Raw genomic sequence first — 15,324 nt, 5'->3', positions numbered from 1 at the left:
AACAATACATGAAACAGATGTACCCCATTAACTCCACTCCTCGTTCCCAACCATAAACGGTTTCTACCTACTCAGAAGACGTCCTAGGTATGCAGAAGGACACACATTTGTAAGTTACTTTGCGGGGAAGGGATTTAAAAATTGGAGGACACTCAAAACAGCCCTGTGAGCTTCCAGGACCTTATGGAATGTGGAAGGCATAGACTTTGGGAATGAAAAACAATAGATTCCAATCTCATTGTCTGGAGATGGGGAACTTCTGTTTTTGGTGCTACTTGTTGAGAGGACATGTTGCCGCTGCCTAGTCACAGGTACTCTAAAATCATAGAGTTCTCCATTTATTTCTATGGGCAGTCCTGGCTTCCATTCTGGAACAGATATTCCAGGGAGGGAAGTTTTTTTTAACTGCATGGCACATTCTCCTAGCCCTAATCTCTCTCCAGAGAACCTATTGTAAGATGCTAAGCCAGTTCTCTTTCCCTTGCTCTGCTGCTTCTGTCTCTACGTGCTTTTTCTTTTCATCATCTTCAACACCCATTGTCTCAACTGTTAATAACCACAGACATACTTATAATTGACTTCTGGTTCCTTTAGATCAGACCTTGACTTTTTTTTCCCTTTGAATCATGGAGTCATCCCAAAAATGTAACAACTAGACATCAGACACTTGACAAAATTACCAGACTTGGTGATGGACATTGTGGAGTGGGAAGGTAAATGTGCTTCTCTTTATCCCCTTTACAAACATACTTGGAACAGAAACAGGGCTGCCGGAGACAAATGAAGATTTAATTAAAGAGCTCTGCCTCAAAATATCCAAGTCTAGGTGCCGCCGTTAAATTTCTAGGCGCCATGGCTCCCTGGTGCCTGTAATGTGTCAAACTCTGCTTGAAACTACCTTTCTCCTCTTCTGACCAGGATGGTCTGGGGACTCAAACATTTATTAGAACTAGCTGGGCCGGGCACAGAGCATCTGTGCCTCTAGTTCACTGTCGCTCCCCCCATCCCTGATTCCCCCTTCCTGCCTGCTGCCGCTTCCCCCTGCCCACCATTTTCTTCCTGCCCGGCCTCCGCTGCCTTCTTCCACCCGCCCGCCATTTTCTCTGCCTGCCTGCTGGCCAGCTGGCCGGCCAGCCACCCACCACCACTGTTTGCCACCATCTCCCCCCCCCCCCACCGGGCCCCTGGCCAGGCTGCTGCCACTGCTGCCATTTTCTTCCCTCCCACCTGTCCCCATCACTATCCGGCAGCTGCTTACAATCTCTCGCAAGAGCTGCCACACATGGGATTAACAATGAGTACACCTAAGAGAAATATATAGGGAGAGAGAGAGATCACCCCAAAGCTATTGGGCTGAGCAGGTGGGGTGGAGAGGACATGTCATGTACATTTATTGTGCCTGTATTTTGTTCCACTGCATTTCTACTATTATAGTTTAGGGAGGCAATAGAAATTTGGGAGGGGGCTTAAATATCCCCTCCTCCGACGCCACTAAAAGCTATCCTTTGTTCTTGGAATGCCAAACTGGGACCTGCCATTCGCACTTTATTAGCGCTCAAGAAGAAAAGCCAGGCACAAGCAGCAAAGACCGGCTGGCCACCTTGCTGAGAAGCAACTCTGCCAGATCTCACAATTCCTTCCATCCACATTCAACAAAATGCACTGCTCAAGCTAATATTCCAGTAGCAAGCTTGGGATTTTTGACACACACTATCAAAATATTATGACACCAGTCTCAAATCCTGATGCCTTTTGTTTTCTGTTCCTTTGAAGCTTCTAAGAGCTTTCCTTGCAGGCTAAATCCAGTTTTTATTTCTTCATTAGCTTGAGTATAGGTTATTAGACTCAATTAGCCTCTGCTAACTGAGCAGAGAGGCACCTTTTAAAGTGTCAGTTCTCTTCTGTTCAGCAGTAGGGAGCAACTGGCCCGCTCCAACCCCAGCACAGCATTTTTCCAGTGGCTGTTGCTGGTGTCTGCTTTGTGCTTCTTTTTAGACTGTATGCTCAGTGGGGACTGAGAGCCGTCTTATTTTTCTATCCTCACCTTGCCTCATAAAAGGGCTGCCCCTGATTTAGGGACAGGTGATCCGCTGAAGCATGGGGAACACAGGGACTTCAACTATTCTTAAAATTTAAAAGAAACTTGTTTTTGTTTTGTTATATAACATGAATATAGACCTGGTTACCTGAGAGAGTGCCTTCTTCTGCATGATCCCCACCGCACACTAAGGCCATTGAGCTATGGAGTGTGCTCCCTATAGAGGTTCGTGGTTTAACATCCTTACCAGCCTTTAAAAGAGCCCTTCGGACACATTTTTGTATTGTTTTATGCCTGTTTTTATATGTTTTTATACTCTTGCATGTTGTTTTTATTGTATGTTTTTAACTTTTGTAAACCGCCTTGGGGCTATATTTTAACGAAAGGCGGTATAAAAATGCAAAAATAAATAAATAAATAAATAAATTTTAAAGCCAGGCTTTTAGTAATCTTTGAACGTTTTAAAGGGTTTTAACAGTTCGTCTGATTTTGCTTTTGTTGTGTTTGTTTTTGTGAACTGCCTAGAGCCTTTGGAGACAGGCGACACAGAAATAAAACAAGATAAATAAATAAAATAATGATGATGATAAATAATGAATAAATACAGATGTGTGGATCCATGCATGCAATTTTATCGCCTTATGTGACAGGGACCAATTGGGCACGCAGATTACACATCAAGGTCATTAATGGGGTTACAAATGCCATCAAAAACATGACATTCAAAATCTGAACAAATGAAGGGGAGTTCCTTTTGGACTGGAATGGGCCTTGGTCACAAAAAAATCACCCGTTCCCAGATTAGCTCCAAATAAGAATCTGCCTGTCTTCCGTGCAGGGTAAAATTGCTGACTACATTGAGTTCTATTTCATGTCCTATATATATTTTTAAGAGGCTAAGGGAATTCACCATGTTAGATGGGGTCCTTGTGTGGGGGTGAGGAAGTTTAAGTGTCCTTATTAAGCCATCCGGTGGGAAATGGAAAGGAGGTTTCCTTTCCTAGGGGAGCCCTCTTGAGAAGCCAAGATGAGTTTCCAGTGTGCAGCAAACTGTTTCAAAGGTCTCTTTAAGAGGGCTTGTGTTTGTTCTATTCCTGTACATCTGCCCCCACCCACCCCCGCTCCATCCCAAAGTAGTTTAATACATTTTAATGACTGGCTAAACCACTGCAAATTGGGAAATTTTGGGAACTCCCCAGGGAAAAGTCAAGGGACAAGAAAGCTTTTGAAACATTTAAAAAACACACAATTCTCCTTTGCCTTAGTTAACTTCTCCTTTGTTAACTCCTTGCTAACACTTCCTTCCTCTGGGTCCTAGATTCCTCACAAGCAGATAACCTTGACCATGCTGTTGGCATCCAAACACAGTGGCAGTATATCCACCACAAATACTGTTACAATAGCACCCACTGATACAAGAACCATTAAAGAGGACCAAGGGTTGGTTTTCTTAGCCACTGAGCTGGTTTGAATGCCAAAGGATTGAATTCAGCTGCCCCGAAAAGACTGGGAGTGAGGGAGCCATGCTGAGCTCATCTGAGTGCATGTTCCACAACGTGGGGGCAATCACCAAGAAGGCCCTGTATCTCATGCTTGACAAATGCACTTCAGCAGCAACTGGCATGTTGGAGCAGAGCCCACCCAGAGAGTCAGGTGGGTAGATTCAACCTGCAGCAGAGCAGGTAGTCTTTTAGGTACCTGGGTACCAAGTCATTCAAGAGCTTTAAAAGTAATAACTGAATCATACCTGGAAAGAGATGGCAGCCAGTGCAACGCCTTCAAGATGTGTGCAATAGCCACAGTGCCTATGTGTGTAATAGGCGTGTGTGTAATAGGTGACTAGATATCAGCCTGGCCCCTGCCCTCTGCACCATCTGAATGCTTTTCAAGGGCAGCACCACGCAGAGGCCTTTGCAACAATCCAAATGCAGCATGACCAAGGCATGGGTGCTAGAAACCAAAACAGCCTTCTTAGAGAAGAGGTGCAGTGGGCACACTAGCTGCACCGAAGCTGTCAAAGGCACTCCTGGCCACCTGATTCTCCAGGAGCAATATCTGACCCAGGAGGACCCCCAATCTGTAAACCTGCTCCTTAAAAGGGAATGCAACCCCATCCAGAATGGTCTGAAACCCCCTACTAACCACCATCACCTGCAGCTTGTTAGCCCACACCCAGCCTGCCACGGCCTCCAATCCACTAAAGAGATCTCTACGTGCATTCAAACACAACAATCTTTGATGCTGTCATGAGACTCATTTTCTCAGATCTGCTGATTCAGATGGGATGCCAAGTGCATTTCTAAATGCAGTAGGAAAGGACACCTTTCTCTGCCACCTGCTTTGATGTTCCATGGAGGAAAGAATGAACTGAGCCCGAATTTGGGAGGAAGGGCAAAGACAATGCCAAGAAAAGGCCACGGTGTGCTGTTCACAAAAGCCAAAGCAAAGCCCTCAAGATTCTCTTGCAAGGCGTGTAGAGAAAGGCTCCCAGCTGCCTTCTGCACCAGCAACTCACACTGGCTGTTACTGGTGCACAAGAAAAACATTCTACCAATAACGAAAAGGATCTGGTGAGCCCAAACACCACACCAAAAGGGGAGGATGCCTGCTCTGTCTCTGCAATGAGTTACTGTCCTTGATTCATAAGAACAGCCCTGCTGGATCAGGCCCACGGCCCATCTAGTCCAGCATCCTGTTTTGCTCAGTGGCCCACAAGATGCCTCTGACTAGCCCACAGGCAAGAGATGAAGGCATGCCCTCTCTCCTGCCGTTGTTCCCCTGCGACTGGCATTGAGCAGCATTGTGCCTCTGAGGCTAGAGATGGCCCAGAGCCACCAGTCATTGATAGACCTTTGGTTGGGGATTATGGGAGTTGAAGTCCAATAACATCTGGAGACCCAAGGTTGAGAATCCCTGGTAACCTACCCGGATTTGCCCGGATTTCACCTTTCTTTAGCCCTTGTAGAAGTGGAGCTATGGAGCAAAATGTGCAGTCACTATTCTGTTAATATATCCAGGAAAATGGCCAGGCAAAGGTATCTACCCCAACTATTGTTGGTGGATTTTGATTGATTGATTAAGTGCCATCAAGTCGGTGTCGACTCTCAGCGACCACATAGATAGATTCTCTCCAGGATGATGGGTCTTCAGCTTGGCCTCTAAGGTCTCTCAGTGGTGCATTCATGGCTGTTGTCATCGAGTCCATCCACCTTGCTGCTGGTCATCCTCTTCTTCTCTTTCCTTCAACTTTCACCAGCACTATGGACTTCTCAAGGGAGCTGAAGCTTTACATAATGTGTTTGAAGTATGATAGTTTGAGCCCGGTCATTTGTGCCTCAAGTGAAAATGCTGGATTGATTTGTTCTGTGATCCATTTGTTTGTTTTCCTGGCTGTCCACGGTCTCCTCAAAAGTCTTCTCCAGAACCCAAGTTCAAAATCGTCCATAAATTGTGGTAGATATCTCATAGGTAGATTGGTAGATATCCAGATATCCGTTGATAGATATCAAGGGCAAATACAAGTCAACTGGAAAGTGCAGCTGCTAATTTGCATATGCAGATTATTTGCAAGCCAATTTACACAATATACAAATTAGGCACCCAGATTTGGAGAGTCAGAATATGGCAACTCTCCATCTCCACCCTTGGGCAACCAAGCACAGAGACTTGGGGGAAATTGGCTGCTTGCTGCAGACAGGCAGGAGTTAAGATCCAAAGTATTAATCAGGAAGAGAGGACAGAGACCCAGTCCACGTTTTCTCCTTGTAGACAAGTTGCTCAGATTATGGAGCCAGTGTGGAGGCCAGCACTTGCTAAGGTTTGGTGAACAGGGATTGGCTCTCGTGGTCAGCTGACAGAATGCTCAGGCAGGCGGGAACTGCAGCCTAGATGGCACCTTTATCACCATGCAGCCTGTCCAAGAAATGCCCATGGAAAAATACCCTGGAGCAACGGTGTCCAAACTAAAAAAAAAAGCCCTCAAACATCCACTGAAGTTCTGTTGAAGCAGGATGTTCCAAATCGAGCTTTGTGTCCCTTTGTAATACCAGCAGCTGGCAACCCTCCTCCCAGAATATCACAAGGACAAGCAGAGATCCGCTTTCACTGTCACCTAGAGCGGGTTATTAAAAGAAACAGACCCAATTAAAATGTTATTTGATGCTCACATCACTATACATAGGGCCCTAATGCAGAGAGGTCTAAGCAGTTTCTCCTTCTCCCTCTCATTCAGATATTCAGGATTGTGAGAATTGCATTATGCCGTTCCAAAGGACTGTCCTTGTGGACATTTAATGCATTGGAGTGAATTTTATTTCCCTTTCTATAGTAAAGTAAAGTGTGCTATCAAGTCAGTTTCGACTCCTGGCACCCACAGAGCCCTGTGGTTGATAGAATACAGGAGGGGTTTACCATTGCCTCCTGCACACGGTACGAGAGGATGCCTTTCAGCATCTTCCTCTATCGCTGCTGCCCAACATAGGCATTTCCCATAGTCTAGGAAACATACCAGCGGGGATTCGAACCGGCAGCCTCTGGCTTGCTAGACAAGTCATTTCCCCGCTGTGCCACTTAAGGTGGTTGCCAGTTAATTCCTGCAAAGTTCTTTAGTTTTCTCCTGTTGCAAGCAGGCACAAGTCAACCATGTTTCAACACTGAAGTCAATAAAAGCAGTCTTTCGTTTCGTTCCAGTGGTCCTCAATCATAAAAGGCCTCTACGTATGCATACCCAAAGCCCTTTGTTTTTGCTGATGAATATTGTTGCTCATTTGATTGACATTTAAACTGAAGGTTAGCAGCTGGCATCCATTGTGTTGCATCTGGACTTGTTGTATAGCTGGACCCGACCTCATTTGCCTACCCGGGAGCCAAAATTAAAAAAGAAAATGTTGTATTGGCTGAGGCGATGGGACTTGTCTTTAGCAGGTTGTAGAATATTAGAACATGTAATGTGTTCATTATTGCCCTTGTTTTAATGTTCTCTGCCCATTTGTACTTCAGTTGTCCAACAGAAGTTTTCAGTTCATGGACTGTGTCAAGTAGAATATGGGCTGCAAAGCTTCTGCAGTCTGCCCGGTAACTAAATCTGAACCTGTGCACCATTTAAGATCTTCCCAGAGGCCTGTCTCTGGGTGCCCTCATATTCAGAGGTCAGGCAGGTGTTGCCCAAGGGAGGGCTTTTAGAGATGGGCCCACAGCTCAGGAGCAGAAGATCCTGCTACTGCTTTTGCGTGCAGAAGTTCCCAAGTTCAGTCAGAAGAGCCCATGTCCCACCTGGGGTGAAAGTCATAAAAATAAGAAAATGGTCCCCTGTCCCAAAGAGGCTCACAATCTAAAAAGAACCCTACGCTAACAATTCCCTCCTGGAGTGGGTCCAAGCCAGGTTCTTAAGAATATTATATCTGACTCCCAAATGCATTTCTAATTCAACTTTGAGATTGTAATCGGGCATTATCTCGATAGAAGCCAGAGCCTGGTATTTAATACTAATAAACTGGGCAAGAATCAACAAATTGCCCTCTGGTCTCCTTCATTTGTTACTATTGGATATAGGTACTGCTCAAGCTGGTAGGAGAACGGTGTCAGGAAACTCCGTACCTTTCGTCTTTCACCTGAGGCCGTCCTCTCTGTGGGTTTGGACAGGGCCAAAGAACTTATTGAACAAAGGATCCGGGATACTTAGTTTCAGAAAGACCTGTGGAGGACATCTAGGTCATTCTACCTGCTCAATGGTGGGATGAGAACTTGCCCAGCAGATTATCTGTTTCTCCTTACTTTCCCCAAACACAGATGGGCCTTTTCGAGGGCCCGTATGAATGCCCTCCCTTCAGAATTCTCTGCGGGTAGATACAATAGAATCCCAATTGAACAGAGATATTGCCCCGGTAACTCTGATGAGATTGAGTCAGTTGCACGTCTGCTCCTATGGTGTATCTTTTATATAGACCTTAGACGAAGGCTAATTGGCCCTCTTTTACATAATCTGCCAGGTCAATCGGATGAATTCTACACCAAATATCGGCTAATAGATGTGAATTCATCTATTACTCACACAGTGGCAGAATTCTGTTGTTCTGCAACACAAGTTCGTCGCACTCTGCTCGCTAATGGTTAGATCCAACGTAAAGTTATGTTATTAACTGGCCCTATCCACCCCCAGCACAGCACCTCCCGTGGTGTCTATCTTATGTTTCTTTTTAGATTGTGAGCCCTTTTGGGGGACAAGGGTCCATCTTATTTATTTATTTGTTATTTCTCTGTGTAAACTGCCCTGAGCCATTTTTGGAAGGGCGGTATAGAAATTGAATAAATAAATAAACAAACAAATAATATGGCAATGTTTAAAAGGTTATATTGTTTTAGATGTTGTGTTATTGGTCAAAGACCATAATAAAGACTGACTGAATGAATCTAAAAAGAAACACAAGACAGACATCGGCAACAACCACTCTTCACATGCAGAAGAGCCCAGTTCAATCCCTGGAGATTGAAGGAGTATTCCCAGATGGAGATTTTACTTTGATTAACCACGGAAGAAGTTCAAAAATTCAAGCCAGGCTAAAGTTGTGTGTAAAAACTAACTGACAATAATGAGAAAAGTAAAGTGCGCAGTCCAGGCGCCTCTTGAACTCAGAGCCTGATCAAGGGTCCCCATTTCTCTTCCCCCTGCCAAAGACGCTTCCTGCAGACACCACTGCTCCCCAGAGAGCCTTCCCTGATGAATATAACCCTCTTCTGCAACAGTGCTGTCAAATTCCCAGTTCGGAGGAGTTTCTCCCATTCTATGTAGGCGTCTCAATGCCATGGAGCGCGATTCTGAGGCAACAAAGTTACATGTGCACAGGCAAGAGATGTGTGGTGGCAAATGCTCCATGCATGACTTACACTCACATAAGATTGTGCAGTTCTGAGTTTTCCTTTAAGAAGCCCTGCTCCCACCCCCTTCCCAATTAGCATGGGGCAGGTCTGGGGGGGGGCCTGAGGTGTAAAATAGTATCTGCAATCCCCCCCTCTGCCTTTTTCTCCCAGTGAGGCTGTTAGCAACTTGAGGAAGAGGGCAATTTCAGCCTGGGGAACTGTGCAAAACAAACCCGTTTTCCTTTTTCAAAACCCAAACCAACCCCCTTTTTGAAATATCTGCCCATGCACAAACACAATGAGATTTTAAACGGCAGCATAATGACTTCTTAGAGCAATCAGACACGCATAATAAGAACAGCTTGGCAGTGAATACCGCAGAGTCAATTCCCAACCTGAAAAGCCCATCAGGTCCTGGAAATGGAATCTCAGCTTGATAAGAATGTGCATCTCGGTCATTTTAACATTAACTCCATCCTATATAATAAAAGGCTAAGTGAGTGGCCATGGCTTTGGAATGTTGGGGATCTGCGTCCCTGCCTCCCTGGGCTGTTCTGGGCCTGCGCGAAGCGCAGGCCCAGAAGAGCCCAAGGGACACAGGACCTCAGACACCAGTGTCCCACAGCCACGGGCGGCCATTAGCCGGTGTGTGGCGGCGGGGGAAAGTGGCCGAGGCGGCAGCAGAGACGCCGCCTCGGCCATGAGCTGCAGCACGGCGAGAGGAGGCCGAGACAACCAGAAGCGGCCGCCCTGAAAAAGGCGAGGGCAATGGCGGCGGGAGAAGACCGAGACGGGGGACAGGGAAGCTGGGCGAGGTGGCGGCGAAGCCGCCAACGAGGCCCTCGCCCGCTCACAGCCGTCGCCCCCGCCTGCTCACCCGCCCTCCCAGCTGCCCAAAATGAAGCTGGGCGAGGTGGCGGCGAAACCGCCAACGAGGCCCCCGCCCGCTCACAGCCGCCGCCGCCTGCTCACCCGCCCTCCCAGCTGCCCAAAATCACCTTCCCCGCTCCCCCCCCAAAAAGATTAAGGGCCAAAATGGCCCATGAGAAGGTCGCCGCCCCCGCCTATCGCCCTCCCAGCTGTCGAAGACCACCTTACCCGCTCCAGCCCGAGGGAAAAGAGACGAGCTCACGAGCAGAGCTCCTCTCTGTGCTAAGTCACTGCTCAAACTGCCGCTATGGACGCAAAGGACGCCTATTGCATCCATTGCGACAGTATGGGCAGCAGCTTAACACAGAGAATAGCTCTGTTTCCGAGTTCCTCTCTTCTCCTTCGGGCTGGAGCGGGTAAGGTGGGCTCCGGCAGCTGGGTGCGTGGGAGGGCGATAGGCGGGGGCGGCCACCTTCTCATGGGCCATTTTGGCCGTTATTCATCCACCCACCCCCCCAAAAAAAGTATAAGCAAAATAAGGAAGAACAAAAACAGAGACAACAACAAAACAAAAAACAAAAAGAGAGAGGGGACAAGGGGGGAAAAAAGAGACAGAAAGAGAGAGAGAGAGACAGAAAAGACGGGATAGAAAGCTAGCGCCCGTTATCATAACGGGCTTAAAAATACTAGTGAGTGAATACTTCTGAATGTACTCTCGTCCGTTTGCCTTCCGGACAGCCAAGAAAAACATTTGGAGTTTGCTTGGAAACTTATTGCACCACTGTCCTAAAGGGAAGGGCTCTGCAAAGCGAGCTTCGCCTCGTGACCAGGAGACCTGTTGTCCTTGGCAAACAGCAGCCCCACACTTCTCCCTGCCCCGCCCCGCTGCAGATCTTTCCATCTGGGCCTTGCTTATGACAGCACAGGCGGGCAGCAGCCAAAGGACCAAACGGAAGATGAGGAGGCAGTTGCCTTGTCTTTCAACTCAGCAGTTAGACCAGAGCTCGGACTTCGAGGGCTTCAGAAGTCCTGAGTCCAGAAGGATTCACATATGAATGTTCTCATCACTCAACAGTGGCATACATAGGAAGCTGCCTTCTACTGAGTCAGGCCATTGGTCCATCTAGCTTAGTACTGTCTTCCCGGACTGGCAGCGGCTTCTCCAGGATTGCAGGCAGGAGTCTCTCTCAGCCCTAGAGGAGAGAGGAGCTGGTCTTGTGGTAGCCAGCATGACTTGTCCCTTTAGCTAAGCAGGATCCACCCTGCTTGCATATGAATGGGAGACTTGATGTGTGAGCACTGTAAGAGATTCCCCTCAGGGGATGGAGCCACTCTGGGAAGAGCAGAGTCACACCATTGGTCCACCTAGCTCAGTATTGTCTTCACAGACTGGCAGCAGCTTCTCCAAGTTTGCAGGCAGGAGTCTCTCTCAGCCCTAGAGATGTCAGGGAGAGAACTTGGAACCTTCTGCATGCAAGTGCTCTTCCCAGAGCATCCCCATCCCCTACGGGGAATATCTTACAGTGCTCACGCGTGTAGTCTCCCATTCAAATGCAAACCAGGGCAGACCCTGCTTAGCAAAGGGGACAATTCACACTTGTTACCACGAGATTTGATGTTCCATCCCTGCTCTGATTTAGCCAATTGGCTAAAAGTCTCCAGCTGCAGAAAGTGTCACATATAAATATCCACACGACAATTAAAGAGTGTGCTTCTAAAAATCTACTCACAAGACAAAACAATCTGAGCATAATTGCCATTTAACCAGAACGATAAAGACTGAACTAACGCTCATCTCAAAGCCAACTTGGCTCCCAGCTAGGGAACTGATTATAAACTACTTCATCAGATTTTCAATTTAGAGATGCTTTTAATTAATTTTTAATTAATTTAATTTAATCAATCACCTTGCAATGGATAACAATGAAACAACTGCAGTCTCACAGACACTTTGAGGTCATTCACACATTCAAAAACTACCTGGGTTTGGGAGCTGTGTGTGCTCCCAATTTTCGGTTGTGTGGGAGCAAGGTAAGAGGAAAACCTGGGTAGAAGTGATTGTGTGGAAGCAAGGGAGGAGGAAAAGCTTGCTTCCACACCTCTTCACTTCCACATGAAAACTGAGAGCACACACAGCTTTCAAACCTGGGTAGAAGACAGTTTTTGATTGTGTGAATGGCCTCTTTGTTTTCCTTTTTATAAAAGGGTGGTTGGGGTAGATGCTACAGACGGGCAAAAGATAGCAAATGGAGATTCTCCGCGAGAACATAAACCTCACACTTAAGCAGAAAGATAGATGATCAGCACTCCCCAGCTAAATGACACATTCCATAAATCTATTCTCTCTATCACAATTTCACCCATACGCCAGTCTCTCAATGCTTTGATTCTCTCTCCCAGGCTCTTTACTGCCTGCTAGTGGTGGAACTTAAACAGAGGGACAGAACTGGCCCCACATTCTGAAGCAGAGATGTTTGGAAAGAGAGAAATGCACACACAAGTTGCATTGGGTAGGTAGGTGGCTATGAATTTTCTCAAGCTATTTAGAACTGCATTCCATGACAAGATTTACTTGTTGCTTCCAAACAAGGTTATTCCCAAGTGCTTTGAGTACTATACGCAAATCAGGCCTGGCTCACCCAACTATTTGAACCTAGGTTTAATGTGGGCTACTGACATTCACATGATTGTATGAACCCACACCAAAGTGGGAATCTCAGATTCCCCTGAGGGGAAGCTCTTACGGTGCATCTTGCCACCCTGTGTGGCAAGATGCCACACAGCAATCTGCCCCGAGATGGCCGCCTCGTGAAAGGGCTACCCCTGCCTCTGTGGCCGTCAAGACACACTGCAGCAGAATTCAAGGAGATGCCATGAGCCCCTTGGCCGAGGGAGCCTTTCAGCCCCTCATCCCGACTCTCCTCAGGCAGTAGGGTTTAAACAAAGATAAGAAGACAGTTCTGCCTGCTCAAAAGTCAGGGCGTGACCGCCACCCATGATCCACAAGACTCCTTCCCCCCAGAAATTGGCTTGCTGCTCTCCCAGAAATGGATGCTCATAGGAACATAGGAAGCTGCCATATGCTGAGTCAGACCCTTGGTCCATCTAGCTCAGGATTGTCTTCCCAGACTGGCAGCGGCTTCTCCACGGAATCTCTCTCAGCCCTACCTTGAAGATGCTGCCAGGGAGGGAGTTTGGAACCTTCTGCTCTTCCCAGAGCGGCTCCATCCCCTGAGGGGAATCTCTTGCAGTGCTCACACATCAAGTCTCCTACCAGGGTGGACTCTGCTTAGCTAAGGGGACAAGTCCTGCTTGCTACCACCAGACCAGCTCTCCTCTCCAAGACCAGCTCTCCTCTCAGGCTTCCGCAGCTGCTTGCCAGTTGCCCTCCAGACCTGCACGGTTCAGCCTCAGCCCTCCCTCCAAGCAATCCCGCAGCCAACTGATTGGACCAGACAGGCACGTCCCTCTTTGAAAGATGTGGCCGCAACCTTCAATCGCATCCCCATCGAGAGCTCCGATTTTTGAAAGCATCACACGCAGCTGTCTCAGAGGGAAGATCCCCCTTCAACATAAATTATCTCTCCGTGCTCATTTTCTGCAATTGACATTCGTGCATGCTGGCGGCTGGTTTTCCCACAGACAAAACTCCCAAGCCTGGGCCTCTGTCTTGCCAGTGCATTCCTCCAGATCTTTCACACAGACAGGCTTAAAATGCCTAAATGCCTGGGCCCAGGGCTGCTTGAAGTTTCCGACCTCTCTCCTAGAAGCCTGTGGTCCTAAAGATATCCCAGGCTTGCAGTGGTACTAACTCCAGGTGGGGTGTGTGTGTGTGGAGTTGTGGGGGAGCACTCTGCCCATGCTCAGAGTCACCTTTCATCATTACTTCACATGCCGCAAGGGCCAAGGGTTTACGGGAAGCATGATCTGGGATTAAGCCCCCTTTCCCCAGTTTGCGAGCTAAAATTAAGCCCTGCAGAAGACAGTTGGAAGAAGTTGCAAAGTCCAATACAAGACACATCTGTTGCAAACACAGCACTGGCAAAGGGGGAAAGAGAGATGGGACCATAACTGGAGAAGGAGCTGGTTACCTCTTTCTATACAACTAACTTGGAGAGGGAAGAATCCCAAGAAGAAGAGAGAAAGGGGAGGAAAGTCCAGCTCAGGTCAAAATGGAGGGGACCCATACAAAAGACAGTTGATCAAGCAGGGACAGCAAATCTTGGGGGTAAGAGACAATCAACCATCCACTGACAGCACGATCCTTCCCGAGTTTACGCAGAGGTCCGTCGCACCACTGGGTTCAATGGGACTGACTCCCAGGTCCAAGTGCACAGGACTGCATCCTTCTGCAAACCACTCCCGCCCAACCTCAGCCTCCCCCATATGGGGGTAACAACCCTGAACTACCTTGCAAGATTGTTGTAACGATTACAATTTACAGGAAGCACGCTGGACAAGTTTCCTAGCCATGCATGATATCGCAACTTGATCCACTCTCTTGTCTGGGGCTGCCAGATGGAAGAGAGGAGAGAAGTCTGCTGAATCTTTTAAGAGAGGGCCCGAAGGGGGGATTTCAGCAGGTGCTGCGGGCCACGTAGGGGAAAGAAAAGCTGCACTTGCTGAAACTCCCTCTTCTGCCTCTCTCTTAAAGGTGCAAGGGACCCCTCTCCTTTTACATGTGGCACAGGGCACATCGCCATGTGGCACAGCAGATGAGCATCTGCTCTGATTGACCAGATGGCTTCAAAGAACCCGGGGCCCCCAGCTCCTGAGGGACCCCCAGCTCCACCCCTCCCTGTTTTCGTCATTATCTCCCTCACTCTGAAGGGCCACCGGGGAGAGGGGCGAACAGGGCCCCTTCTCCCCTAGCTATGCCCCGGAGTGGCAGCCCTTCGCTCGTCCTGCCAGGCGGTGAGGAGGATCTGGCCCCGCTCCTGCGCCGGATCAGTCATCCAGGGAAAGAAAAGGACCGTCAGCAGCGAAGTAGCCCATTCAGAAGTGCCCCCGACCATGGCCATGCCCACCCCAGCAGCCCCGCGGCTCAGTCCCCCTCCCGAGCCCCGGCGCTCACTCACCGGCGTTGCGGAGCTTCCGGTTCCTCAGCACGGACAGGATCACCAAGACGTTGCCCAGGATGTCCACCACGATGGTGAAGATGAGCACGGCTGCCAAGGAGTGGCGCGCCTCGAGGGGGAGGCGGCAGTCCGGGCAGCTGGCGTTGCCCTCCAGCATCTCCGCGCCGCCGCCGCCGCCAGCCGCCAGCAGGAGCGGGGCGAGAGGGCAAGGAGGCGGCAGGGGGAAGCCCTCCCCGGGTCTCCCTCCCCATCGGGCGGGGTGGCGCGGAGAGCAGCCGGCGGCGGCGCCCCGCGGCTGCCAAACTCCCAACCCTGCCCCTAAGAAGATGATCGCCCCGGAGCCAGCGGCGGGTCCACCTCTCCCGCAGACCCCCGGCGGCGGCGGCGGCAGCAGCAGCAGCAGCAGCCACGCTGTCCAGCCCGGGCACGGGAGTCGTCGGCGTGGCCCTCTCTCGCCTCCTTGCCTCTTCCAAGGCGCTGCGC

At 48.9% G+C, this 15,324-nt stretch overlaps 1 protein-coding gene across 7 annotated transcripts in view; it reads right to left on the bottom strand.

Annotated features, from left to right (window-relative positions):
• Nucleotides 1–15,324, bottom strand: part of GPR50 (G protein-coupled receptor 50) — a 73,763-nt gene that overhangs the window by 19,398 nt on the left and 39,041 nt on the right. The window contains exon 1 of one of the 7 annotated variants that reach the window (XM_053273506.1): nt 14,842–15,013. The exons of the other annotated variants lie outside the window; for them this stretch is intronic. Within the exon in view, the coding sequence (XP_053129481.1) occupies nt 14,842–14,998 (157 nt within the window). The 5' untranslated portion in view covers nt 14,999–15,013. Of the gene's footprint in view, nt 1–14,841; nt 15,014–15,324 lie in introns of those variants that run through there. 7 annotated transcript variants of the gene reach the window in all.

The sequence above is a fragment of the Hemicordylus capensis genome, chromosome 11 (assembly GCF_027244095.1).
Source record: "Hemicordylus capensis ecotype Gifberg chromosome 11, rHemCap1.1.pri, whole genome shotgun sequence".
In the NCBI taxonomy this organism is placed as follows: domain Eukaryota; kingdom Metazoa; phylum Chordata; class Lepidosauria; order Squamata; family Cordylidae; genus Hemicordylus; species Hemicordylus capensis.
The sequence above is the reverse complement of the archived record's forward strand: the minus strand, read 5'-3'. Positions and strand labels throughout refer to the sequence as shown.